This window comes from Callospermophilus lateralis, chromosome 7 (assembly GCF_048772815.1).
Source record: "Callospermophilus lateralis isolate mCalLat2 chromosome 7, mCalLat2.hap1, whole genome shotgun sequence".
NCBI classification, from domain to species: domain Eukaryota; kingdom Metazoa; phylum Chordata; class Mammalia; order Rodentia; family Sciuridae; genus Callospermophilus; species Callospermophilus lateralis.
Window position 1 is genome coordinate 132,577,150 of NC_135311.1, and position 26,868 is coordinate 132,604,017.

Consider the following 26,868-nt stretch of genomic DNA (forward strand, 5'->3'; position numbering starts at 1 on the left):
TCAGGGCACCATGTGCCACCACTTGAAGGAGAAGGGCTCCCGGCGCACGTTGGTGCCGCAGTGGACCTCGCCCAGCAGCTTGTGGTAGGACAGGAAGTCGTCCACGAAGACGCAGTGCAGCCCCAGCGGCTCCAGCAGGGCGCGCACCTCCTCCTCCAGGCAGCAGCGGCCATCGATGACCGGCCCGTAGGGCTTGGGGATGCCCAGGTACTGGCCCAGGACCACCATGTTCACCTGCAGGAGAGAGGGCAAGAGCGAGGCTGGGCGGCTGTGGAGGCTCCACGTGGGCCTCGAGCTCTGGCTGCTGCCACCCAGGCCCAGGGCTGCTGCTGCTGGACAGCATTCCCGGGCGCCAGGGCTGGGGACTGCCCGAGGACCTCTGCGGAGGCCAAGAAGAAATGGACCGTGGTTGGAGGGGAGCGCCCACAGTGCCCAGGGCCGTCGGCAGCGTACACGGTAAACGTGGCCATCAGTCACCCCTTCCTTCAAAACTGTCCTCCGTCTTTAAGAAACTGTCACATTAGTATCCCTTGTTCTTGTTAGAACAAGAGATTTTGCTGTCATCTGCCAGAAACAAACACAAAGCCACACGCCCGCGGGGTCTCAGCCCTCGTCGGTGGGTGTGCTTGTGCAGTCGACAGCGGGCCCTGTGGTCCTTGGCAGCCTCGCGCGTGGTTGCGTTCACTGAGCCTCTTCTCTGTGCCCGATGTATCGCCACCACATCCCACGGCCTCCCTCTGAGGCTCAGAGAGGTTAGGAAACACAATCCAGGCCACACAGCCAGAGAACAGGGAGACTAAACCTTGAACCTGAACTCGTACCAGAACTCATGCTCTTTACACCTTGCCAGAGTGGGGTCTCCTGTGGGGCTAAGGAATTGGGGGAAGGGGCTGGGGGCCCTTGGGGACACCAAGTTGACCTGCAGTGGCACCTCTGCTTCCCTTGGCTGTAGACCTGGCTTGGGGTCCCAGTGTGGGGAAGGGAAGCCTTCCTGGTGCTAGATCATGGCCACTCTTTAGGGGACATCCTTTGCACGGATGGCAAAGGCCGCATGGGGCTGCCCCTGGTGTCCAGGGGGTCCTGGACTCGCCCCTGAGTGTTGGGTGGGCTGCCCTGGACTCTGGGCCCTCACACTCCTTGCCTCTCCCCCCAGGTCTGCCCTGCAGGGCCACGTGCATGGGGTCAGTCCCGTGGCCTTGGTCCTGAACTGCCTCAGTGACCACTGATGGGCCAGGACGTGATGGGGTCGGGTGAGGCAGACAGGGGACAGGGGCAGCTACTCCCCGCTGGGGCTGCGTCAGTGAACAGGAAGCCACATTCATATTCTGTTCTCCGTCCCCACGAGCCTCATTTCAGTGTCCCCTGGTCACCTATGGCTCAGTGGCTACTGTCTTGGACCATGTACCCAGAGCACTGTGATCAGCGTAGAAGGTTCCAGAAGACAGCAGTGCCTTCAAGCATTGGGCCTCAAGGAGGGGGGGTTTGGGGTTGTCGTGACCAAGGGGGTGCAGAGGCCAGGATGCCCCTGAACCTGCCCCTGAGCCCGGGGTGCACCACCACAAAGCCGGAAGCAGCCCAGTCGGCCACCCAGCTGGAGGGAGAGACCCCGCCCGGAGGTCTTGGCCTCAGAGTGAGGTCAGGAGCCCCCTGGGGCCTCCCCACCTGCCTCCAATCTGCACCCGGCCCCGAGATTCACTTCCATCCCTTGTCCCACGAGGGGGTCTCGAGGTAACCCTGCCGTAGGAGAGGAGGGTCTACCTCCGCCCCGGGGCCCAGGTCCTCTCCCAGGTCATGGGCACTCTGGCCAGGCCTGCCCCATAGCATCGCTCAGCTCCTGCCTGGTGACACACGGGTGAGATCACACCCACTCATCTGCTCGTCAGCTGCCCAGTGAGTGAGTGCCAGGGAGAGGCCACCGCCTGCCCCGCCTGGCCAGCTCGGGAGCCCACCGGGGAGTCCCCAGCAGGGGTCCAGGGTGGAGGGGAGGCTGGAGACAGACCCCGGAGCACCCCCTGGGGAAACAGATACACCAGGGTGGGGGCTGTCCTGGCCTCTGCCCACAGGTGCCAACAGCACCCCCACGTCCACCTGTGACCCCTGGGACACGCAACCAGCTCGGGAGGGACCCCAGGGTGCAGCCCGCGGGCCCTGCCCATGGCCGCCTGTCCTCCCGCCCCAGCGCCCTGCAGCCGGGGAACCCTCACCATGTCGGGGAAGAAGGCCTCGGCGCGGGTGCCCTGCAGGGAGAAGAGCTGGGGGATGTCCACGATGTCCCCCTCGGCCAGGCCCAGCTCCCGCTTCAGCACCTCGCGGTTCCAGTCGATGCACCTCTGGGGGGACAGGCCACCAGGACACGAGGGTCACTGCCCAGGGCCACCCAGCGCCACAGCCCACGACAGCTTTGCACACCCACGGACGTCGCTGCCCGTGAGGGGGACCCCGGGGGGCACAAGGCCTGCCTGAGGTCATGGAGCTGGGGTCCGGACCTGGACATATGCACCGTCTCCTGCCTGTGCTCAGCCTCAGCAGGTGAGGGGAGAGCGAGGCCACCTCCAGGGAGGGCCAGCAGCCCCCCGGGCTGAGCACAGCCCTGCGCCAGCCCCTGAGCGAGTGGGCACTACCCAGGCCATGCCCTGCCCGGCCTGAGCCCTGCTTTCTGCACAGGTCCTCGGACTCTCACCCACAGGACCCCACGGCTCCCCCCATCTCAAGCCCCAGACCCCTCGCCTCGGAGCCCCATCTGCTGCCAGGAAGTGGGTCACTTCCCCGAGCGGACCCGACTGTGTCCCCAGAGCCCCCGGGGGCACGGCCCTGACTCCTCCTCCCGCCTGTGGGCTCTCCCAGCCCCTGTCCCCGCAGCCCCAGGACACGCAGAGGCCCAGCCCCCACCCCAGGGCCCCCGGGCAGCTCTCCTGGAGGAGGTGGCCGTCACCGTCACCTGTACGTAGAGGCTGTCACTCCTGAGGCGTTGGTCGGCCAGCATGTCATTGATGCTCCTCTTGGCCTGGTCTTTTAACCCTGCGAGGCAATGACAGGCCTCAGGAGCTCCTGGGCCCACAGGCCAGGGTGCCCCCGCCCCAGCACCAGGCCCAGCAGCAGGTGCAGGAGGCCGGGAACCCAGGGGGCCAGCTGGGGTGGCAGGGAGGACCCTTGGAAGGCCCTCGGGACCCGGGGCGTGTAATTACAGCCGGCTGCCCTCACGGACCGCCCACCACGCTCTGGGGGAGCCATTAAGGTGATATTAATATTAATTTAATATCAATATGTAAACCACCCGAGGAGGAAGAGAAGAGGAAACCGAGGCACCGAGGGGCTCAGAGCTCACCCCTGGCTGGTCCCACAGCTGGCCAATGGCCCCAGGGCGGGTGACAAAAGGGCAGTGTCCCCGAGAGGTGACAGGAGCCACAGCACACTCACCCTCAAACTGGGCCGCCTCCCCATGGCCCTGGTCTCTCTTCTCTTGGAACAGTCTGAGGCAGGCACTGGGGCTGGCCAGGAGCAGCCGGAAGCCCTGGGGCAGAGGGCAGGGGCTCAGGTGCAGGGGACCCTCTCCCAGACTGGCCAAGCTTGGGGCCCAAGCCGTGCATGGGGCTCCCTGCTCGTCTCCGCCCCTCCCACAGCCACCAAGGCTGCCTGCAAGGCCACAGCACCCCTGCCGGCTCCCCCACCCCGGCCTCGGCCTGCTGCTCTAGGGCCGGTCCAGGCGGCTCCCCCAGAGACAGAGGTGGAACTCGCATGTTCCTCCTGCGGCCAGGCCTCCCGCCACAGCCTCTCCCTGGGCTGGAACCACCGTCCCCGGGAGCCTGCCCTCCCCCCTCTGCAGGGCGGAGGAGCTCAGAGGTTAAGGTGGTCACCAGGGCCCACGCCTGGATTTGAACCCCACTCTGCCGCCTGCAGACTGAGTGAGCTTGGGTAAGTCCAGCCTCTCGGAGCCCCAGTTCCCTCACCTGTAAAATGGGCACAATAATAAGAGCACCTGCCTCCCGGGCTTGCCGGAGGGTTACGTGCATTAAAGTGTGTGGCGTACTTGGCACATAGTAGGGGCTCAGTAAGCTCCACCCACGAGGATCAGTGCACTCCTGGCTCTTGGCTGAGGGATTTGGCTCTGAACGCACACTCGGTGTGAGAACGAGTGCGGGCAGTGAGCAGGTGAGTGCCCGAGGCTCTCGCCTCCTCCAGGAAGCCGCCCCTGATTAACACCCCCTGACCCAGGGTGCCCTGGCCCGGAGCTCACTCTGGACACCCGGCTGAGCTGGTTCCAGGTGGCTTTGCCCTGGGGCGTCCCTGGGGTCAGGCAGGAGCAGAGGGGTCTCGGGGGAAGGGGGTGGGACACACCTTTTGGTCGGAGGTGGGCACGAAGCTCAGGAACTCATCCACGTGGCCCACGGAGAGCCAGTCCGAGTAGAGCTGCACGGGCGCCTGCACCTGCTGGGCCCACAGGAAGTCGCGCACCACCTTGGCCATCCGCCGCCTGCCGGACCTGCCAGGGAGGGACAGCGGGCAGTCACCCAACGAACGTCATTCAGGGTGCCTGTCCCCCCATACCTTCCTGGAGACCAGGAATGTGTCCCTTGGCTCAAAGGAGCCACCGCAGACAGCTCCATCTAGTAAAGGAATGGAGACCCCATCCACAGCCCAGACTCAGGGAGGTTGACCTCCCACTCTGGGGACACACAGCTTTTGCTCAAAATATGACCTGATCCGATAAGCCCCTCCCCCAGCCCCAGGTTCCCAGCGTGCAGGCCTGGGTGGCCGGGGCTTAGGTTCCACAGGGGTGGTGCGGGGGGCCGGGGTCTGATGCCCACCACGCCTCACAGTCTTGGAGGATGTGGCTCAGGAATGTGGGGTTTTGATGACCATCTGACTCTTGGGTGCTCCAGAGCTTGAGAACCACTGCCTGGCCAGCGAGGGGCTTAGAGCAGGGCACGGTGGAGCCGTGCAGCACCCCCTGCTGTGGGAGATGCTACTGTGCATGGAGGGACCCTGGTGTCCCCACGTCACAAACCAGGCAGCAAACGAGGAGTGCCTATTACCCCGGGGACATCGCATTGTCCTGGCCACAGGGACATCGCCTCCACCTGGCCCCACACACACGTCCCATCTATTTGGATCCTTTTTTCCATTCGCTTTCTACGTCCTGCCCTTGCCTGTCTAGCTGAAGGTCACATCGTGGACAAGCTCCCAGGCCCGCACCCAATGGTGGCTCGACCCCAGACAAAGGGCAGAAGCCAGCCCTGCGCCCTCCACTGGTCAGCTGACTCCCTGTGACCCCTCCTCCTCAGTCCAGCCACAGGGACTCCTGCTGACCCAGCCCTGGGAGGCATCAGACTTTGCCTCTGCGTCACCGTCAAAGCCGCCACCAGGGGGCGGAATTGCTTAAAGAATGCTCTGAGCGCAGGGCAGTGGGGTGGAGAGCCCGGGGGGCTGCAGGACTCCACCGGGTCCACTTTACAGATGAAGAAACCGAGGCTGGGGAACACGGAGTTCTGTAGGTTTGCTCGCAAACCCTCGTCACGGTCCTGTGCTACTTATCCGTTAGGTGGGCTCCTGGCCTGCCTCTTCCTGCCAAAAGTGAACTTGGGCAGACTCGCTGCCGAGGCCCGAAGCCAGGGCCGGGACAGGGCAGCGGCCCCAGCTGCTCACCTTTGGTTTGGGAGCCAAGAGGAGCTGGATTCTGACTGGACCATGAACATGCTGTGGGACCCTAGACAAGAATTGCCCCTCTCTGAGCCTCAGGGTCCCAATTGCCCACCAAGGGTCTTGTTCTTGACCTTTAACCGCTGAGGGGGTGGGGCACCGCCACACTGGACACCCAGCCGGCATCCCTCCCTGTGCCCGGAAGCTCCAGGTCCTGGCTCTGCTGGCTGGCGAGGGAGGCTGGTGAGGGAGGCTGGCGAGGGAGGCTGGCAAGGGAGGCTGGTGAGGGAGGCTGGCCGGGTGGGCAGGGAGGGCGTATGTGGGCAGCAGTGTGATAGAGACACGTAGGGACACAGGCCAGAGAGGGGGACACAGTCCTGGACTCCTCCAGAGAGCCTCTCCCCTTCCTGATCCTGTGTTCTCTGAGCCCTTCCGCCCTGAGACCGCGTCCCCAGGCTGCTGAGGCAGGGACACGTCGTGAGGCCTCGGAGCCCAGGGCTATGGCGGACGACTCTCCCTGAGTGGAGCCTGCCTGAGCCCTGCCTGGGGCGGACCCATCCATCCCTTCCCTGCCGTCCACCGCTACCTCCACCGCTGCCTCCCGCGGCTCCCGAGACCTGACTCTGGCCTCCAGGTCCCGGTGGGAGGTCCCTCTACCCTGTGGCGCCCTCTGCTCAGCTCGGCTCCCAGCTCCACGACTCATCCACATGGACGCTGCCCCAGACGTCCCCCTCTGTCCCATGGGGTGTGGTCAGCCTCAGTCGCCTACAGACCCTCGAGGGCTGCTTCCTGCCCAGCCTCTGCCCTGAGCATGGGAACTGGAAGATTCTCGTACAAAGGGGACTTGCTGGTCTGTAAAATGGGCACAGTGACGTCCCAGCAGATGGGGCTGTGGGGTGGGGGGTGACCTGGGCAGAGCTTTATGTGCGTATGTGGCCGGGGACTTCCAACCCCAGACGCATGGCTGGGGGATGGGGGGGACAGCCAGGGACACCTCAGCACTCACGAGGTGTTAAGGGGAGGGTCTGTCCCCAGGGACGCTGACCAGGTAGCTGGAAGGGGTCACTGGGCTCTGAGGCGTGGAGGAGGAACACAGCGTGGGTTTCAAGTGCGTCCCTAGTGCCCTCAGCCCAGCCTGGCATCCGCAATCGTTTTTAAGTGGATTAAGTGAGCACCTACACGGGCCTGGCACCACGGCAAGCCCCGGACGGCGGACAGACCCCACCGCGAGGCTGGCGAGTGGCAAGGCCAGGACTCGCACCCAAGTCCCTCGGATCCCAAGGCCACAGCAAGACCATCTGGAGGCCTCTCAGCCCCAGGGTGTGGGCAGGGTCCAGCGGGCACTGACAGTGTGAGTCACGGCAGGCTGAGCACTTCCCGCCCCTGCCACCCTCGGGCCCCGCCCCCAGCCTGACTCAGGGCCAGAAACCCTCCCACACCTGGTCCAGGGCCCTGGGGCCACAGGGACGCCGGGTGAGGCTGTGTGGCCTTCCCTGCTCTGCCTGCTCCTCTGGGCCTGGCAGCGGCTCGGGGTCAAGGTGGAACTCACCCAGGCTCCATGCCATCCCCACAGATGGGACGGGGCCCCTGGGCTGGTGGCGGGCACAGTCTCTGGGCCCTTCCGTGGCCAGGACGGCAGCTGTCATGGCTTCCAGAGGGGAAGGCAACGGGCCCCTTCCCCTGCCTCAGAGCCCCACCCCGGCTCATCCACTGATCCCAGAGAAGCTGGAAATCCGTCTTGTTTCGAGGTGCACTTTACGAGGGACACTCAGGGGCCCACGACTCAGGTGGCCCAGCTACCGCGGCCCGCGCTGCTCCCCCCCCCCCAGGTTCCGTGGAGACACCAGGCCTCGGAGCCAGGCCCAGGAGGGATGTCAAGGCCACCTCTCAGACTGAGGCACGGGGTTGGCGAGAGGGGGCTTAGTTGGCGAGGTGCCCTGTCCCCAGGCCCACCTCCCCCCACTGGCCTCTCACTTGGGGAAGCAGTCGCCAACGAGGATCCGGCCCAGGGGGTACTTCCGGCCGCCCACCGCGATGGGAGGGCTGACGTCCAGGTTGCCGAAGGAATCCAGGCCCGAGGGGCCAGCGTACAGGATCTCCCGGGTCACGTATCCAAAGTCAGGACCCTAGGGCAGGACAAGCAAGACCCCGCCAGCCAGGAGGGACCCGTTAGGACAGGAGGGGCAGCGGGGAGGGCGGCCGGCCCACGCACCCGCTCCCTGGGCCTTCTCACCACGGAAAAGGTCCCCCCACCCTGACAAGCCCTGCTCCACGGCACTGCGCAACCAAAGCCGGTCACCCAGGGCCACCAGAAGTCACCAGGTCCCTGAGAACGGAGCAGCACGCGTCCAGAGAGTCACAGATCAGAGGCCAGGAGGGTCCCGGAGACGAAGGAAGAAGATATATCAGAACTGTCCCTGCGCTGGGGAGGGTGCTGCCTGGGGACCCCGCACGCCGCATGTGACACCAGGAAGAGGAGAGGCTGAAAGCCCTCAGTGTCCCCGTCACTGGCCCCGGGAAAGGAAAGTCGAGGACACCAGAGAGGAGAGGGGGGACAGGAGGCCCCCATCTGCAGGAGCCGGGCGGCGGGCAGCCCCGCCCTCAGGCCACACGCTGTCCCTGGTGGACGCACTCACCCTGAAAGGGCTCCTCGTCACTGGCCCCGGAAGAGGGCGGATGTCCCTGCTCTGTGCACCGTGGACTTTCTCCTGACGGCTCCCACCCGGGCCAGCACTGTCCCAGCAGCGGGCAGAGACAGGGGACCCCCTCAAAAGGCCGTGGAGCCCGGTGACGGACAGAGTGCAGGGGCCGCGGAGGCAGGAGGCGGCCTGTCTGGTCTCGTCTACTGAGGCCACCCTGATTCACCACGCGGCCTTGGGCCAGATCCCTAACCTCCCTGAGCCCCAGTTTCCTCATCTATAAAGACGGATAACATAACCCGACTTGTTAAGAGCCCAGAGTGTGCATTAACTGAGTTGGCCCATGGCACACTACGAAACAGTGCCTGGAACTCAATACGTGATGGCAGGTGCTGCTGCTGCCTCCTGTGCACAAAAAGTAGCCTAGTGCCTGGCGTGCGATAGGGGTTCAGAAGACGTCTGAAGACAGACCCCAGCTCTTCAGAGCAAAGTCCACGAGGATTCACCAAGGGTGCTTCCTCTCCAAAAAGCAGTTTGGTCTCCCCAGAGCTGCTCACTCTGTTGATTCACCCGCCAAATAAGCTCCTTACCCAGAAGAACTTTGGTGTTCTACTCCTCCCAGGTCCCAGGATGGGGATGGGGACAGCTGGGCTGGTTCCCTGTTCCAAGCCTCCCGGGGACCCCAGGTTGCTGAGAGTCCCCCTTCTGCCCCCCTCTCCCTGAGCAGGGTCTCCCCTGGGAGGCGCCCCCGGGTCCCTGCTGGGCACCCACCAGGATCTTCTTGTGGGGAAAGTCCCGCAGGCCCCTGTTCCGGGGAGAGTCAAAGACCACGGGGAAGGACTTGTGAGGGGCCTCGATGTAGCCAAACTCCATCTCGTCCTGGGAGGGGGGGAGGGGGAAGGCGCGGTGAGTCCTGCGACAGGGGAGCCCAGGCAGACCTGGGGCGGGACGGGCAGCCGGTCCTCCACGGGGCGAGGGCCCGGACCGAGCAGCAGGAGGGGGCGGGGGCAGGCGCTGGCCGTGCACACAGGCCGTACCCCCCACGTCCCAGCGCCCAGGGGGACATAGGCCCTTCCTGCAGGCGACCCCTGCCCACCTGGATCCAGCGGTCGTTCCGATTGTCCACCCGCGGGCAGATGACCAGCTTGCAGTTGGCTTTCGAGGCCAGGTGGGCCATGTCGTCCAGAAACTTCTTATTTGAGCCGTGAGCGTCCATCACACTGTAAGGGCCAGGGAGAGGGGGCGCACAGTGACCGTGACCACGGCTTGCAGCCCTCAAGTCCCTGCGGGGGAGCTTCGCATTTGACCCCTGCCCCGGGGGGGCTGGGGCGATGGCAGAGGTGGGTGACGTCCCGGGTCACGTCAGGAGACGCCGTGTGAGGGCAGGGCGGGCCCGTGGAGCCCAGAGGCCCACACCTGAACCAGCACAGGTGGTGGGGGGCCGTGACAGTGGCCCTGGCAGTGTCACAGGTCAAGGCAGAAGTGGGAGGCACCTGGCCCCCACCCTGCTCACACAGAGGCCTGGCCCAGGGGTCAGAGGGAGGCCCCCAGGAACACCTGTGCGCACCTGGGCCAGGTGGGCAGAGCAATCCTGCTTGGCCACGCCCTCCCCGGCCCTGGGTCTGCGTCCAGCTCAGTGTGTCCTTTCCCCTGCTCCAACCCCAGGGCCCAGGGCTGGCCAGCCCACCCTTCACCAACGGCCGGCCCAGACTCAGAGCTGGCAGAAGGACCTGGGCCCCTGGGGTCCCTGGAGACTGGTGTCCTCGGGGGGCCCGGGAGTTCCCCACGTCAGAGGGGCCAGGGCTCCTGTGGCCTCCAGCAGGACGAGGTGGGCAGGGATGCTGTGGTCCCTGCAGCCGACAGCCCAAGGCCACCTGGCCGTCCTGTGCCCAGCTGTCCTGTGGCTGACCTCCAGGACCCGTCCAGGTGGGGGACCCACCTGCACACGTAGAGCTCCAGAGGGGGCTGGGTGTTGGGGGTCATGATCCAGGGGGCCACGCGGAAGGCCACGGTGTCTGTGAACAGGGGCACCTCCGGCAGGGTCTGCGGGGAGAGGAGGACTCAGCAGCCCCGCAGGGAGCCTGGACCCCAGGACCCCGAGAGGCCACAGCCCCCGCCCACCCCACGCCGTCCGCACCGCTGTGTCCATCAGACTGACGCTGAGGGAGACCAGGCCCGGGAACTCGGCGTCGGGGAAGGCGAGGGCCTCCACGTGGAACGGGACCTGCCGCTGCCCCGGCTGCCGCTCCACCTCGTAGGACCTGCGCTGCGGCCCCAGCACCTGCTTGTAGTCGGAGAGCGAATCCCCACCTAGAGGAGATGAGAGTCAGGGCCGGGGACCGCGGGGGCGCGGGGAGCACGGCGTCCCAGGTCTCCGTGGGCTCCGCTCTGAGCTCTTCCGAGCCAGCTGTGTGGCCTTGGCTCCGGCCTCGCCCTCTCTGAGCCTCCGTTCCTCCTCCAGCTTCAAACCAGACAAGGAGAGGAAAGCGCCTGGCACAGAAGGTGACCACAACCCCAGGGTCCACCCCGGGTGAATCTGAGCAAAATGGGCTGCAGCCAGAAGACAGGACACCGTCCACCCGTAGAAAGTGAGAAGGTTCCCGTGAGGCCGCACCCGCAGGCTCCCGAGGACCCAGGATGAAGCCAGGCACAAGGCCCTTCCGGACGGGTCAGTCCCCATGGACAGAGCAGACCGGCAGTCGCCCAGGGCTCCAGGAGGGTACGGGGACGAGAGGGGGAGGAGGTGCTGACGGGTGTGGTCTTATTTGGAAGGTGAAGCCACCTGGGGGTGGCCTGGTGGCCGCACAGGAGGTGTCCCCTGGCTGGCTCTGCCGCGCCCTGGTCGGGGGCTCAGAGCTCCTGACCCCGCCCCACCCCCACCTCCTCAGTCACCAGGGTCCTTTGGGGCCCCAGTTCTGGTCAGGGAGAAGAGGAGGGCGGAGGGGCAGCGGGTTATAAAGCAAGCGGGGGTGGGGGCTGGGGTCGGGGGGTGCCTTTTTGGCAAGGCCCCAACGGAAGGGGGACAGGGCCCAGCTGGCTGGCCCCCACCCTGCCCTGCCCGCATGTTCAGAGCCCAGCGGCAGCCAGGCTCTGTCCGGTGGGGACAGGCAGGACTTGGCCCAGGAGGCCAGGGCCGGGGTCCCTGCTCCCCGCCGCTGGCCCATGAGGGTGGACATGCATCTGGGCCTCAGTCTCCCTCTCTGTGGAGTGGGCTGCCCGCGCCTCCTCCTCGGGCACCGAGCTGGTCCCCTCCCGGTGGCAGAGGAGGGGACCCAGCCACCACTCACCCTGCGCGCAGAAGACCCGCAGCCGTCTGGAATCCGGCCAGGGCGCCTCCAGGACCAGCCTGTGGCTGTGGAAGACCTCGTCGGGGCCGTCGCAGCTGAGCACCATGGGGGACATGTCCTGCAGGTCTGGGGAGAGGGGCCCCTTGAGGAGGCCCTTCCCACCCCCAGGCCCCTCCCACCCCTGCCCACTCCTGTCACTCACCCTCCAGGGACATCAGCTGGCTGTTCTGAAGGTCGGGCCCCATGGACTTGTCACTGTCCTTGTCACAGTTAACCAGCAAGATGGCCCCGTAGCCCTCAGGGCCCCAGCGCCAGGTTTTCTGAGGCAAAACAGGAAGGTCAGTGGGAAGCAGGAGGCTCCAGAGAGGACTCCCATGTGGCCCCGGGCTGGCTGGCGAGCTCGGAGAACTTGTCCCCTGGGTTTGCTCACAGATTTAAGGAGGGACCTTAGACTTGGGACCTGGTGAGGCCTCACCTTGTGCAGTGAACAACCTGAGCAACCACAGACGGCGACTTTGCCCAGCCACGACATTGGAGGAGCCAGGCTGACGTTGCCAAGCCCAGAAATGGTCCTCAGAGCTGGCTGAGCTTCATCCCTACCTGGGGGCCAGGCTGCCCACCTTGAACTTGACTTCACAGGGCCACTGTCAGCCTATACAGCACTCCTTGGCACAGCTGTCCACCTCTCAGGGTAGATACCACCCCAATGCACATGATTTGCATTATACTCCCACCTACCACCTAGACCAAGCACCCTTGTGCAGTGAGCAACCTGCACAGCCTCCCACGATGGCCCTGCACTACCTCGTCCACAAAGCCCTGTGTTCCTGGCTGCCCCTCTGGGCTGCTGTTCCTTCCACCCCTTCCAGGTCAGCTTCCAGCTGCTTCCTGTGGTGTGATGCTCAGAGCCCCCCCATTATCCCCTTCACTCTCCCTGGTCCCACTGGGCTGGTACCACGGCCCCCTACCAGGAGGAGATCACTCAGTCACTCATGGAGCACCCGCCCTGCGTGGGGCCCAGATTAGAAAAGGCAGCAAGGGAGGGCCGTGTCCAGCAGTCACGCGGGAAGACGCTGACGTGCTCTCGTGCCCACGTGCCATCCCTGGGTGGCTCCCTCGCTGCCCCAGGCCCCGGGCCCCGGGATTCCATCTCCCTGTAGAAGGAGGGCCCCGTCCGCCCGAGACCGCCCCAGGTCTGCCGGCCAGCCCCGGGTCCTGGGGTAGCCGGGCGGGCCTCACCTTGTCACGGCCGCTTCTCCTGACCTTGCCGACGCGGTCAGTGTCGACGTCCAGGGAAACATCTGGGAAGGGTGGACACTCGTGAGGTCCAGATTGGCCAGCCCCCTCCCCAGGTCAGGAAGGACAGCAAGCCCAGCCCTGGGCACCGTCCCCTCCTCTTGGGAGGCCCTGTGGTTCTGGTCCAGGGTGACACTCAGGGCTTGGCTCTCGAGTCACCCGCTGGTCTGTGTGTGCTGAGTCCATCCTGTGGGTGGCCTTGGGCTCACAGGCCACATGCCGGTGGCCCCCAGCCCTGGCTGCTGGGGACTCAGAGTGGGCTGCCCTGGCTCTGGGTGAAGGGGCCGTGTGGCCTCAGGGCCTGGCTGGGGATCCTGGCGTCCAGTCGGGGCCTGTGTGGGCTCCAGGTGAAGGAGGCCTCCCGTGGCTCGGGTCCTTGGTCTCTGGACGGAAGTTTCTAGACCCCGTGGCCCTGAGTTTGGCTGGGTGTCCACCCCGGGGGTTCCAGAGTGGGTGGAAGGGTCAGTCCTCCCTCTGAGGGCCCCTCAGGACCCTGGCGCAGCCGGCCGTCCGCGGAGGGCAGGGTGGCACTTACCCACACAGGTGAGGAGCAGCACGCTGCGGCCCAGGGCCTCACCCCCCTCCTCCCCGAAGTAGGCCACCTTCACCTGCGGAGCAGAGCCCGCCCTCAGCCACCTTCAGAGCCACCTGCTGGGCCCTGGTGCAGACAGGGGACGCTCCCACGGCCCTGCCCAGCAGCAGGGCCGGCACAGGAAGCCCAGGGCCACGAGGTCCCCAGGGTCCTGGGCTCCGGCTTGGGCGCAGAGCCGCCTTCTCAGCTGGGAGGCCGGGGGATGGAGGGGCAGGAGATGGACAAGGGAAGGGCGACGTGGCCTCTCTAAGCCACCTCAGAGGAGGGGACCCCACGATCACAGCCCAAGGCCAGGGGCCTTCCTGAGGGGCAGACCCCGCAGCCTGCTCAGGGCCTCTCCGTGAGCCAGGGAGGCCGTCCAGGCCCTGACCGAGCAGGACACCGGAGCCACAGCCCTGGGCCTGGCTTCTGCCTGCGGGGGAGGGGCTGTGGCCCCCGGGGCAGCCGCCTGGACAGGCGGTCAGTGAGGGCTCAGGCGGTTCTGCTGCGCAGGGAGGGGGCTGCGGGGTCTGTGTGCGGGGGTGATGTGGGTCCCCAGTGGAGGTGACAGGCAGGCGGGGGCTCCCGGGGGACCCACAGTGCCCAGCTGTGCGGCTGACGGGGGGTTCCAGGTTTGGTGGCCGTGGAGTTGCATCAGGGACCCGTGGGGTGACGGTGGATGGCGCGGTGGGCAGCTCTTCCCCCAGGTGGGGTCAGCCCCTCACTCTAAGGACATGGGCTCTTACCTTGAGGTCATTTAAGTCCTTGCTGGCTTTGTCTGCAGAAACGATGACCTCCACACTGGTGTCCAGGGGCCAGGGGGCCTTGCCCGCAGGCTCTGTCACCCGAGTGGAATCATAGGCCACAAAGATATCCAACTTGGAGCTCCCAGAGACGTCGAAGTTCTTGGCGCCCTTGGGCACATCACTGCAGAGGAGGGGGAGAGGATGAGGCCCAGGGACCCAGGAGGGTGGCCACGGGGGTGGGGGGGGTGGGGTTGTGGCTGCCAGGGAGCCCAAACGTCACCCCTCACAGCTGGTCTAGGGACCACTCCCACCCCAGCCCTCAAGGCCAACTTTGCCCTGGCCACCCGGCCTTCCTGCTGGTCCCTAAAGACGCCAGGCTGGGCTGCCGCAAGGCCTTTGCACTGGCCGTTTTCTCTAGGTAGAATGCTCTTCCCCAGATACCCACCAGGCTCCTTCTCTCAGACTTCAGGGCTCTGCGAGGATGTCACCACTCCATTTAATGCCGCACCTTCCCCACCCTCTTCCCCTCTGCCCCGTCCCCTCACCCTGCTGGGATCCCTGGTCCTGCCTGGCTAGGGTCCATCTCCATGGCTAGCTCAGCTCTGTGCTCCCTGCTGCATCCTGGGAACGCATGCCTGGCACCACAGTAGGTGCTCAATGAACCCCTGTCAACACATGAGTGGACGCGCACTTTCCCAGACCCCGCAGGGGGTTCCGGGGCTCATCTGCACTCGGATGGGGACATGGCACTTGGTCCACACAGGACCCGGTGCCACTTCTCTCCAGCCACCTATACCCCTGAGCCCTGGGGCACCAGAGTACCGCCAGCCACCTCAGCACAGCGGGTTGGGAGCGGCCTTCCTGGCCCACAGCTTTGGGGAGGGGAGTGCCCCGTACTCAGGCCACAGGACACCGAGAGTCGAGCCAGCGGGGCCTCTGGGGGGCAGCTTGTCCTTCCTCACCCCCACACAAGAGAGCTGGGCACCTCTGCCAGGATCCAGGAGGCCCTGGGCCACGGGGGCCACCAGGAGGGAAGGTCACTCCCTCACGTCCATGGCGGAGCCGAAGCCTCAAGGCCACCCCAAAGCCCGGTCCCCGTAGAGACGTCCACTCGACCACCAAGATGCCTCTGGAGGGTCCTTTCACCTACGCCTCCGCCCTTCCCGGACCCCAAGAACCCACACAAAATCACATCCTCCCCAAGCCCTGCCTCGGTCACTCTGTCCCCAGCTGCCCCCGTTGACCATGGTGACAAGAGTCACAGGTCCTACATCACAAGTCCCGCTGTGGTGGCTCACAGGGCCGCTTCCCAGCAGAGACAGTGGGGCCCCCGAGGCCCCGGCCCCGGCAGGATCGGCTCCCCAGGCCGAGGCTCCGTCCCCATCGCTGCCGGACGCCCGTTGGCGGCCCTTCGTATGTCCACCCGTCCCCACAGGGACCCCGAGTCTCAGGTCTCCTGCTCATCCACGCGTGACCACGTCTTTCAGTCTCACGACAGGGTCACCTTGGACAGTCCCCTGGGCCTTCACCTGACAGCCCGGCCACCTTGTCCCCACGGCCACTCCTCCCGCCCCCTCGGCCCCTGGCCCCAGCGGGCAGGGCCCTTCCTACCTCCCTGTCCCCTCCCAGATGGCCTCTTTCCTTCGTCCGTCGCCCCCTGTGTGAATTGAAACCTTAGGTGCCACCACCTATCCCACGGTCACTCTGCCCTGGTCCCTTGAGGGGGCGGCTCCTGCCCCTGTCCCCAGCCTGCCCTCTCCTGGCTTCTTTCAATGGCCATGTGGACAGCACACCCCAGCCTGGCTGCCCAGTCCTGTGACCTTTGCTGTCCCCCTCCGACCTCGCTGCCCCATGGGTGAACCCCACACTCTGTCGTCACCCAGAACAGCAGGCGCTGCCGGTGTCCTCTTGTGATTGTCACCTGCTGCACCAACCCCCACAGGGCTCCGCGCACTGGGACCGAGGCTGAGCCTCCCAATTTCTCGCCGTCCCTCCCTGCCCGGTCCCTCTTCCCTTCACCGCCTCTGTCCCACGCCCGTGGTGGTCACTCCCTGCTCTGGTCCCAAGGCCTTGGCCCCTCGCTCCTCTGCCACTCGAGCCGCAGAGGACCAGCGCCCACCGGCACCGCGCACGCGCCCACGTGGCCCCCAGACTCCGACCCTTAACCTCCAGGGACATGTGACTGCTGGCTGTCCTGCCACCTTTCTGGAGACGCTTTCTGCTGAGTCCTAGGAACACGGGCCACCCCTCCCCTCCCTCCCGAAGCCCCGCCACCTCGTCACCCAGCGCGCATGCCTCTGAGCTCACGTCCCCACTGCCCTCGTGAACAAGGGACAAATGGCCTGGCATCCTGCCCAAGACCTGGCCTCCGCGGGTGAGGGCCCCAAGGTCACGGTCCCTTCTCCCTCTCCCCCATCCGGCACAGCCACGGCTGCCAACGTCCCCATCCTAAAACCCGACTCCCCCCGCCCCACCCACCGGCCCGTCCTTTCTTGGGAAAATTCAGGAGCTGGGTGCCCCGGCAGCCCCCACCAGGACCGCTCTGCCACCAAGTCCAGGGTCCCTGGTTGTCTTCTGCTTGCTGACCTTGGTCCCAATGACCATGTGTTCTTGAAACACATCCCCACCATCCGGCTGCAGGACCCAGCTCTGCTCTCCCGTGGCCCTGCCCGGCCTCGGCGTCCCCGGCTGCCCTGTCCCACTGCCCCACCCTGCTGACCCCAGCAGCAGCACTGGCTGGGGAGGACTTCTTACGCACACACACGCATTTACACAGGTTTGCTGAGATGAAGTGTGTGCGTCCCACGGCGCACAGATCTGAAGGCCACACGCACGTCACTCTTTCTCGTCAAATGTGCGAGGCTCCACGAAGCTTCCTGTCACCGCACACAAGCTGCGTTGGCGGTTTAGACCACGATTTGACAAACCTGCTGCTCCCCAACCTGCTGGTCCCAGTAAATTCGCTGTCGCTAAATCTGAAGTGCGACCTGATCGCGGGCTGATATTTTTGTTTGGAAGTTGTCTGGCGAGTGTCGCTCAAGTCACTTCCTTGCTGAAGCAGACAGCATTGGGAACGGCTGCCGGGGTTTTCTGTCACCCCAGCATGATGGTTGGACTCACTCCTAAGTTTCAGCTGCGTCATTAGCCTCTGTCCCTTCCTTACATCCACGGTGCGAATAATCTGTGAGGCCCCGCTCCACGTCCTCTGCTCCGAACCTTTCACCTTGGAGTTTCCAAGAGACACATTCGCGCTCAACTGTGTCCACCACCCACGGCTCCCGGTGGAGAGCAGGGGCTGGGAATTTTCAGAGCTCATCGCCTTTGCAAACGGTCCCCTACTTCCTTAGGAGGGCTCAGCCTTTGTTGTAAAACAGGCTGCAGGCGGCGGTGGGGCTCTGAGCTGCGGGAGGCCCGGCTAGGCCGCGCTGTCTAGGAGGCTGGGCCGTCCCAGCTTTGCTGGAGCAGGATATTTTTAAGTTTTGATGGGTTTATTTTTCAACTTTTGATGGGTTTATTGGGGTGTGGCCCTCTGACTCAGAACTTTTCGCCCAGCCCGTGTCCCTACAAGCCACCTTCCCTCCCCGGCTCCCCGCTCCTCCGCGAGGCTGCCGAGGCTGCAGTCCTCTCTGTCTGGAACATTCTGCTCACAGCTCCCTGCAGGACGCCCAGCACCTCACTCTCCTCTCAGAAAGGTCCTTCCGGCCACCTTTTGCAAGCTCCCTGCCCCCGCTTATCCCTCGGCCCTGGTCACCTGACATGAGGCCCCTGCTCACCTCCCCCTGGAAAGCTGCAGATTCTGTGGTCTGGTCTCCCTGAGACAAGACTGTCCCCTCAGCATCTGGCTCAGTGCCTGGCCTGGGCAGGCGCCCGGTGACGGCATCACGAACAAGTAGGTGTCAGGCCCACCTGGGAGCCGCCAGGGCTGCCTAGGGGTCGGAACGCACCGGCCCCAGAGCCCTGTGCCACACGTCCCCAGGGCAAAAGTGGGCAGGCAGGAGCCTAGGCCAGCTTGGGGACACCTGCTCCACCCAGGGACTCTGCCACCCCATCAGCCCTTCCCAGAACACAGCTCCTGGGAGCAATCCCGGCTTTGGGCAAAATTGACTTCTAGGAATAACAGCCTCGGCCTCAGGAAGCCTTATGTGGAGTCTTGGTAGGAAATTAATAATAATAATAATAATATGCATGTGCCCTGGGAGGGAGGGCTGTGCCCTGGAGGCCCAGACCTGCCCCCTCCCTTCCCGGACCTTGCACTAGCCCCTGCGGCAGCTGGACTCTCTGGGGCTGCCCCCGGCTCTCCTGCAGGTGCCAGGTGAACAGGGTGGAGCCTGGGGAGAAGCCTTCGCCCTTCGGCAGGAGGCACTGCCGGGCAGCGGGTGACCGCTGGCTTCTCCCAGGGCCTCTGGGAGGGGCCTGTTCAAGACCCGCCCCCCTGCTCACCGTCGCCCCGCCCCGTGGTGTCCAAGAGGTCCAGGTCACTGCAGGCGGGAGAGGATGGTGGGTGTCCCCGGGAGGGGGTGGAGAGCCTGGGGCTCCTCGCTGGTGACCAGGGGTGGTTACCGCAGGTGGCGCTTTGCAGCCTTGGAGTCTCATGGCCTCGGCCCCCCTCCGGTCCCCGCCCTGGCTTCAGAGACAGGGCTCACAGGTTCCCAGGGGTGTGGGCGTGGCCATGGATTGAGTGACAGGCAGGTGGGGCTTGGGATGAGCCGCACAGTGAGATCTGCGCCCCCATGCCCCTGCTGTTGGCGGTCCCTCCTGCCATCACCCCACCCCCACTGTGCGGGTGTCTCATGGTGCAGCCCCCAGATCAATCCTGATGAGGTGACGCTGCGGATCTGAAAGTGCCCCTTTAAGGAAAGGGACCTCGAGCATTACCATCTGCTACCCTTCCCCACTGCTGCCCAGACGGGGTCCCCTGGGGGCGGGGCCATCTTTTGCTTCTCCAAGACCCACTTGAGACGCCACCTCTTCCCCAGAGCGTGGCGTGGGCTCTGGAGTGTGGCCTCAGGTCTGGCCCCTGAACCACTGTGGGCCTCGATTTTCCTCCTGTGTGACATTGACAGGATGCAAAGGGCCACTCCAAGGGCAGCCGGGGGGCGCGGCCGCACCGCAGACATGCACCCGCAGCGTCACCCCTATGGGTCTGGCGCTGTCCTCGGCCACTGTTACTCTTCTGGGAGCCCCTGCCGCCCCGCCCACTCCAGCCACAACTCCTGTCCTCTGCCCTTCCACAGCCTCAGAGCAGACCATCCTTGTGACCCTTAGCAGGCCATCTGTGCCACCCAGGGCAGTGTTGACTCACCCTGCAATGTCCCCGTGCCCAGAGCAGGGCCTGTCACACCAGGTTCATGGAGAGGTGGCTACGGGGAGAACGGAGTCAGTTCTTAGGAACCTCAAAAAAGGAGGCGCGAGGGTGGGGCAGGGAGCAGAAGCTGGGCGTAATCCCCGGCCCTGCCAGCTTGCTTGGGCAAGGCGTGTGCCCGCTCACAGGTCACGGCATGGGTGGGTGCTTCCCTGTACTGCTGGGGCGGGAAGGAGCCTGAATTTTCGAGCACCCGCTCTGTACATTTGGCTTTCCATGCCCACGGTCTCGTCCAGGCCTCCCAACAGTCCTCCTGGGGCGGTACTGTCTCCATCTAACCAATGAAGACATTTCCTCAGAGAGGTTAAGTAACTCTCCTCTGGCCACACAGCTGGCTAAGAGAGCAGGGGGCAGCAGGTCTGTCTTCTGTCCTGGGCTGTCCTGGCCCATATTGAAATGAGCCTGTGTGCCCGGAACATGCCCGGGTCAAGCTAGAGGGAGGAGACAGGCCGGGAGGACGGAGGAAGGAAGCAGGACAGGTGGAATCTGCGAAGCACAGGTTCCTCGACGTGGAGACCTATGGCAGCCCCAGAGCTAGGTCCCCACCCCAGACTGACCCTGGCAGGGACAAAGGTCAGTGCAGGCTAGGAGGAGGACCCTGGTGACCTTCTGGTCCCTGCTGGTCCTGGGATGAGAAGACAGCAGGTGGGCATACACATTAAGTCCAAAGGACCCGGGAGGTCATCCCGGCCAGTCCCCTGCCCAGGGCAGGACTCCGTGCTTGGACGTCTCCCATGACCGCCGCTCCCGCCCTCGCCCCTCGGCCTTGGCAGTGAGGTCATTAGAAAGCGCTTCCTCTTCCCGGCGGCAGCCTTCCTTCCAGAAGCTTCCGGCCTCTGGGGCTCTGGAGGTCACTCCTGATCTCGTCACCCAGGGAGTTGACCATCCCGTCTCCAGGGAGAGGAAACCGCAGGCCGGAGAAGCCCCCAGGCCAACCCTGAAGCCTGGCCATCTCCAGCTCTGGGGCAGTAGCTTGGGGGGATTGAGGGGCCATGTGTCCTCAGGGGTGTCCCGAGCGCCATGCTGGGAAGTGGCCGGAGGGGCAAGGGGCAGACTCCAATGGCAGCGTGCAGACCGGACCTCGAGGCCGGTGGCTCCCCAGCCCACAGAGCCCCACAACTGCCAGTCCCCAGAGCTGGTCAGGCCCCACAGACTCAGGTCCCCAAAGTCAGCGCCTCGGGGCACATGGAGCGCCATCGGGGCGTGGGGACTGTCCCCACACACTCTCCTGAGCACCTTCCACGCATCAGGTATCACACGGGGCACCAGGGACACATTGTGACCACTGGCCCAGCCCCCTAGGGCGGTCCCTCACAGTCCAGGGGGTCCTTCCCCTGCGCTCCACCCCCGGGTGCCGCCAGCCGAGCGGGTGTGGCCATTCCGCCCCAGTGTGCAGAGGCAGAGGTGCAGACGGCGTCCCAGAGGGTGACTGATGGTGGCAGAGCCGGGATTCAACCCCAGTGCTCCCCAGAGCTCCTCTTCTGCTGGCCCCCATTCCCCGCCCCCACACTCACCCAGCAGCGGAGACCACTGCCAGATACTGAGGTCTCTTGGGGTTGAGCTCACCGAGTCAGGAGTCAGGCAGACCCGGGTTCCCATCCCAGCCCTGGCATTTGTGCGCTGTGTGACTCTAGACAAGTCTCTCAACCTCTCTGTTTCTTTGTCTGCACAAGGGGGATGGTGGTCGTTCCTGCCTCCTGGGCTTGCTGAGGTTTAGTTGAGATACTGCAGTGTGCACTTCAGACAGGGCTGCTGCCCGCGGCCATCACTGCCGGGGAGGTGTGGAGGTGCAGGCCTGGGGAAGGGAGGCCACAGGGCCTGCACCTCCCTTGTCTCCTGCCTGGCCAAGGAAACAGAGTCGGTGTGCGACCCAGGAAGCCAGCGTCCTGGGGTGGTCTTGCTCCCGAGGAAGAAGGCAGCGACCCGCAGGGAGGCCCAAGCCCAGGCGAGCCGGCCGGGGCAGGTGCCTGGGGCGTCTGTGAGACGGCCTCGGCAGAGAGCCTGGGCCTTCCCCTTGGGGGGGTGCGCGGGCAGCAACGGGAGGTGCAGCTCTGGCTTTGCCCATCTGGGGCTGGCCAGGGCCACAGGGGTCAGGAAGGCCAGCCCCATGCCGCCGTGTCTTCTCAGAGCCTAGCACACACGGGCGTGGCTCGTCCTCTCCTGCCCCGAGATAGCGATCACTGCTGGTGCCTCGGCCCGCCCAGGGATCCCAGGAGGGCCAGGCCAACAGGACTTCCCTGAGCGGAGCCTGGCCTGCCCAGGCATGGAGACCGGAAGGGGCAGCTGTTTGTCCCTCACTGGGCAGGGGCCGGGGGCCACAGCATCCTGAGAGAGCGGGCCCTGAATTATGGGGCGCTTTCCCCTGCCCTAGGTACGTCTGTGCTCTGTGCATGATGAAATTCCTCATCTGCAAATGGGGAAAATCAAGTTGCCAACTTCAGAGTCCAGACAGAGGCGAAGTCACACCCAGCCTGGGAAATAGGCCCAGAGAGGCCAAGTGATTGGCTCGGGTCACACAGCCTGCGAAGACCAGACGGACCCTAGCTGGCGGTCACGACCAACAGCCGTCCTGTTGTCAGAGGTCACTGAAATGGCTGTCAGAGGCCTGACCCCCGCGGCCCTTCCTCCTTAGAAGCCCAGTCAGCGTGGTGCCCCTGGCCTGGCCCGTGGCTGGGGCTCCCCTCCGAGCCTCCTCAGCTGGGCACGGACTTGCCAGTTCCTTCCACCCTCGTCCCCTGACCAAGGGCCAGGACCACTGGGCAGAGCCGGCGGCCGCCTGTGGAGCATGGGGAGCACAGGGGGAGAGAGCATCTGGGAGGCTGCGGAAGTGACCTCCCAAGCAGAGAAGCAGCCCTGCGTTCCCTGAACCTGGAACCTTCCAGGGTCCACTGGCTCAGGACCAGGAGGTCCAGGACCTGCAGGGCCCTGGGTATGTCCTCGGGAACCCTCAGCCCTCACCTTTGAACATCACTTCCAAACCCGGGTGTCCTTCCTGCCACGGCCGCGCAGCTACCGGAGCGAGGAGAAGGGCGTCCCCGCCCAGCGCCCGCAGCCTGTCAGTCACCGGGACCGTGTCGGCACACCCCTGTCATTACCTGGCGAGGACTGCCATCACGCCTCACTGTCCCTCTGTGGAGTCACAGTCACTCGTCTGCTCAGTGTAAACAACAGGGGCATATGCACACCGCAGCTCCACCAACCTCCTGCACCAGGGAGCCCCAGGAAATGCACCTGTGGGGTGGCCTGTCTGGGAAGGCCCGGGGCCTCCTCTCTAGAGAAGCCCACCCCTCGCTGACCTGAAGGGTCTATTTTGCTTTGGGGCTTTTGCAGGGGTGAGGCCGACGCAGGAAGATCCGGGGGAATGTCCTGGAGAATCCCCTGCCCGTCAGCCTCTCCCTCTCCCAGCATGTGGTTCTCCCCAGGACCTGTTCTGGCTTCTGGACAAACAGGGAGGACCATGATGGACCCCCCAGGGGAGTCTCCAAGATGCCCACCCATTCCTAACCGGTGTGAGCCTCTGAGGGCCACCTAAGGTCCCCAGGCAAGAACAGGGACAGCCAGCGCAATCTGGCCAGATCCAGGGATCAGGGTGGTGAGCTAGCCCCCTGGAGTATGGGGTCAGAGTGGTGAGCTGGTCTCCTTGCAGGAGGGGGTCAGGGTGGTGAGCTAGACCACTGTGTTGGGGGAGGAGGTCAGGGTGGTGAGCTAGCCCCCTGGAGTATGGGGTCAGAGTGGTGAGCTGGTCTCTTTGCAGGAGGGGGTCAGGGTGGTGAGCTAGCCCACTGTGATGAAGGGGGTGGTCAGGGTGGTGAGCTAGCCCCCTGGAGTATGGGGTCAGAGTGGTGAGCTGGTCTCCTTGCAGGAGGGGGTCAGGGTGGTGAGCTAGCCCACTGTGTTGAGGGGGGTGGTCAGGTGGTGAGCTAGCCCACTGTGTTGAGGGGTGTGGTCAGGTGGTGAGCTAGCCCACTGTGATGAAGGGGGTGGTCAGGTGGTGAGCTAACCCCCTGGAGTATGGGGTCAGAGTGGTGAGCTGGTCTCCTTGTAGGAGGGGGTCAGGGTGGTGAGCTAGCCCACTGTGTTGAGGGGGGTGGTCAGGGTGGTGAGCTAGCCCACTGAAGGGAGGGGTCAAGTGGTGAGCTGGCCTGCTGGGGTGTGGGGGTCAGTGGAGATAGCCTGCTGGGGGGTGGGGTTAGGATGGTGAGCTAGCCCATTGAGATGTCGGGGTCAGTGCAGTAGCCGGCTGGGACGTTGGGGTCAGGGTAGTGAGCTAGCCCACTGGGATGCTGGGGTCAGGGCCTGGGATGCTGGGGCAAGGGGCGGGATCTGCAGCCTCTGCTGAGCCAGGGGAATCCTAAGGGCTCTGGGCTGGGCTACCCCAGGGCACATAATTATCCCAAACACAAACATTTCTCCAAATTGCCTGCCCGCGCAGCCCCTGGTGAATTAATCACTTCCGGTGATGTCACCCTGCACGCCCGTCTCCTGGAGGGCCCGGACCCCGGGAGCTCAGGTGACCAGCACGCCTCCTCTTGGGGGCTTCCCTGCTCCGAGCACCAAGACCAGTTGGAAATCCCTCGCTTGACCCCAGCTGGCACCGGGCACCCAGCGAGGGGACGGGGAAGCTCAAGTTCAACCCTCACCAGCAAGTGCAGCCCTGGCACCCCCCAGCCTGGACCTGTGGGAGCTTCAGGCTCCTCTTGAGCCCGCCCCCTCCCCTCAGGCTGCAGACCTCATGGCAGGGGGTCCCTCCCCAGGGCTGCAGAAGGGGCTCCTGTGCTCTGGCTGAGACTCTCCTGGCCCTCGACACCGTCGCACCGGGTGAAGCTTCCAAAGGCTGCTGGGCAGAGACTTCCATGTGCTCACTTCAGGACCCGGGCTGCCTCCCACCCAGTTCCAGCTCTGGAGGGTGCTGGGGGGCTTGGTGCTCCCTGGGGAGTTCACAGACAGCATGCCCTGTGCCACCACACACGCCCAGAGCTGTCCCCTCCCCTCCCGCCTCGGAGGAGTGATGGGAAGAACAGACGCGGAGGAGGAGCCCCCAGAGCCCTCAGAACATGACCTCTCCCTGCCAGGGCACCCGCCACGCAAGAGCCCCGTGAGTGCCTGGCCTCATCTATCCTCCCCCAGACCCATGAAGGTCCCTGTCTCCCCATTTGCCAAGTGCAGAAACAGGCTCAGAGAAGTGCAGCAGCTTGCCCAAGATCACACAGCCCTGAATAACCAGAGCCAGGATGAGAAGCTGTCTGTCCACCTCTGGGGTCTAAGTGTTTACCTCCCTGTGGAATAGCAGGGGGGACCCAGCTTATCTTGCGGGGCTCAGGAATGAAGCCCAGAGAGGGCTAGTGCCTTGGAAGTAAGTCGGCCAGCAGAACCGGGACCAGAGCTCAGCCCTGCCGGCTTCCTGTCAAGTGCTTCTGGCCTGAGTCAGAAGCAGGACAAGGACCTAAGGAAATAGCCATGTCCCAGATGAGGACAGGGCCAATCAGGAAGGTGGGAGCCCATTGGGGACTCCTTCCCCGTCTCCGTGTTCAAGCGGGATTGCCAGAGGAAACGGAGGCTGCCTAGCTGTCCACCCGGGCTTCCGCTAAACAGCAGATGCTTGTCGTGTAAGTGTGACCCACTCAGACGTTAAAACAATGATTTGGGACTATGGGTGCAGCTCAGTGGCAGGGCACTTGCTTAGCATGAACGAGGCCGTTCGGGTACATCCCCAGCACCACACACACACACGCGCACACACACACACACACAAAGTGTATATATATGTGTCTGTGTGTGTGAGAGAGAGAGAGAGAGAACTGAACTCAGGTTTAACTGGGCATCTATTTACTTATTCACTAGATCTGGCAGCCCTAAAAGAACAGGAGGAAACGGGATCTCCACTGGCCACACAGATCAGGATAACCAGCACCTCCCCATCGAGGCCCCCGGCAGAAACCTACAGGGTCTGGCCTCCAGGGCTCCTGGCTCGTCCCCCAGCCCTGTCACGGGGCCTCAGGCCACTGCCTAAGAGAAAGAAGGGGAAGGCTGCTGGGGCAGAGGCTGGACGCAGCATTCACCCACCACCCAGGGCAAGCAAGGACCGGGACCCGGAGGACTGTGGAGCTCAGGTCCCGCCTGGTGACAGTCCCCAGTCCCCAGTCCTGCTAGAGGGGCACGCTCACCCAGGACCCTCAGATCCAGCCCCTCTCGTCCAGCAGGGATGGAGCCCCTAGTCAGTCTGTCAGTCCCCCAGAGGGCGCCAGGTCCAGCTCCCTCAGTGACCCGGTGGGGAAACTGAGGCTGAGCCGGGTCCTTCTGGGCAGAGCCAAGACGGGGAGGATCTAGGCTAACAGGAGAAGCTGAGGCTACAACTTCCCCTCAGATGCCATCATTGCCTCCATCATCACCACCGACACAGTCACCGCCCCACCCTCGTCCCCACCATCGTCCCCACCATCACTATCCCACCACCGTCACCATCACCACTACCACCATCACATCATCCCCACCATCACCATCCGCACCATCGTCTCCACCATTATCACCATCTCCACTGTCACCCCCTTCACCACTATCACCATCCCACCATGATCCATCCCCACCACCATCACCATCTCCACCATCTCCACCATCTCCATCGTCCCCACCATCATCACCACCTCTACCACCATCATCTCCATCCCTCCATCACCCCCTCCCCGACGCCTCTCCCGCCATCATCTCATGGCAAGCCCAGGCCCTGGGCGGTGCTCCAGGCTCACGCTTCTTATATTAAGTCATTGATTGTCTTCTAGCCACTCCCTCCTGATCCCAGGCACCTCGTCGCCCCTGGCTGGCCTCCAAGGACCAGACTGCCACTCACGCCCCTCACTGAGGACAGAGAGGAGTTGGCAAGACACTGAGGGAGGGCAGGGGGGTCCAGCTTGCTTGCTTCTCGAGCTTGAGCAACAATTCCCTCTGATGTTCCCAGCGAGTCCGTCCTCCCCCAGAGCCCAGAGCCCTGACCCTGGAGCCTGGCCCTGGGGCTCGCAGCTGCGACCCGACCCGGGGCCCAGGAGCCAAAGCCTGACTGCCCACAGCCAGACCCTGGGCCTCCTCCCGGGTTGCGCAGCCAACTCCGCCCTCCCTGCTGTCACAACAGCCTCCCGCACCCTCCAACGGGCCCCACTTATTTGCCAGGAAGCCACCCCATTGCCTTGGGGTCCCGCATTCAAGCCCAGCCCTCCCCAGCCAGGTGGGCACCTGCCGGCTCTCACCTGTGGATGTCCACCAGCGTCTCGACTCCCGCCACACACACAGCATAAGTGGGCTTCTTCAGGGACAGCTTCACGGCTCTCTGCGGGGCCAT

At 64.7% G+C, this 26,868-nt stretch overlaps 1 protein-coding gene across 1 annotated transcript; it reads right to left on the reverse strand.

Annotated features, from left to right (window-relative positions):
- Positions 1-26,868, reverse strand: Padi1 (peptidyl arginine deiminase 1). Its single transcript, XM_076863306.2, has 16 exons — positions 26,777-26,868; positions 14,177-14,357; positions 13,395-13,467; positions 12,803-12,864; positions 11,766-11,883; positions 11,564-11,689; positions 10,414-10,586; positions 10,216-10,319; positions 9,373-9,496; positions 9,048-9,155; positions 7,612-7,763; positions 4,336-4,480; positions 3,418-3,511; positions 2,939-3,018; positions 2,205-2,330; positions 1-234 (listed from the first exon to the last, which is right to left on the reverse strand). Exons 1-16 carry the CDS (start codon positions 26,866-26,868, stop codon positions 1-3), a joined length of 1,992 nt encoding a protein of 663 aa, XP_076719421.2.

Coding starts and splice junctions, on each gene's coding strand:
- Padi1 (XM_076863306.2), bottom strand. CDS start 26,868: ATGGCCCCGCAGAGAGCCGTGAAGCTGTCCCTGAAGAAGCCCACTTAT. Junction 10,587..11,563: donor GCGGGTCTTCTGCGCGCAGG/GTGAGTGGTGGC, acceptor CATCTCCTCTAG/GTGGGGATTCGCTCTCCGAC. Junction 9,156..9,372: donor GGAACGACCGCTGGATCCAG/GTGGGCAGGGGT, acceptor CCCCCCTCCCAG/GACGAGATGGAGTTTGGCTA.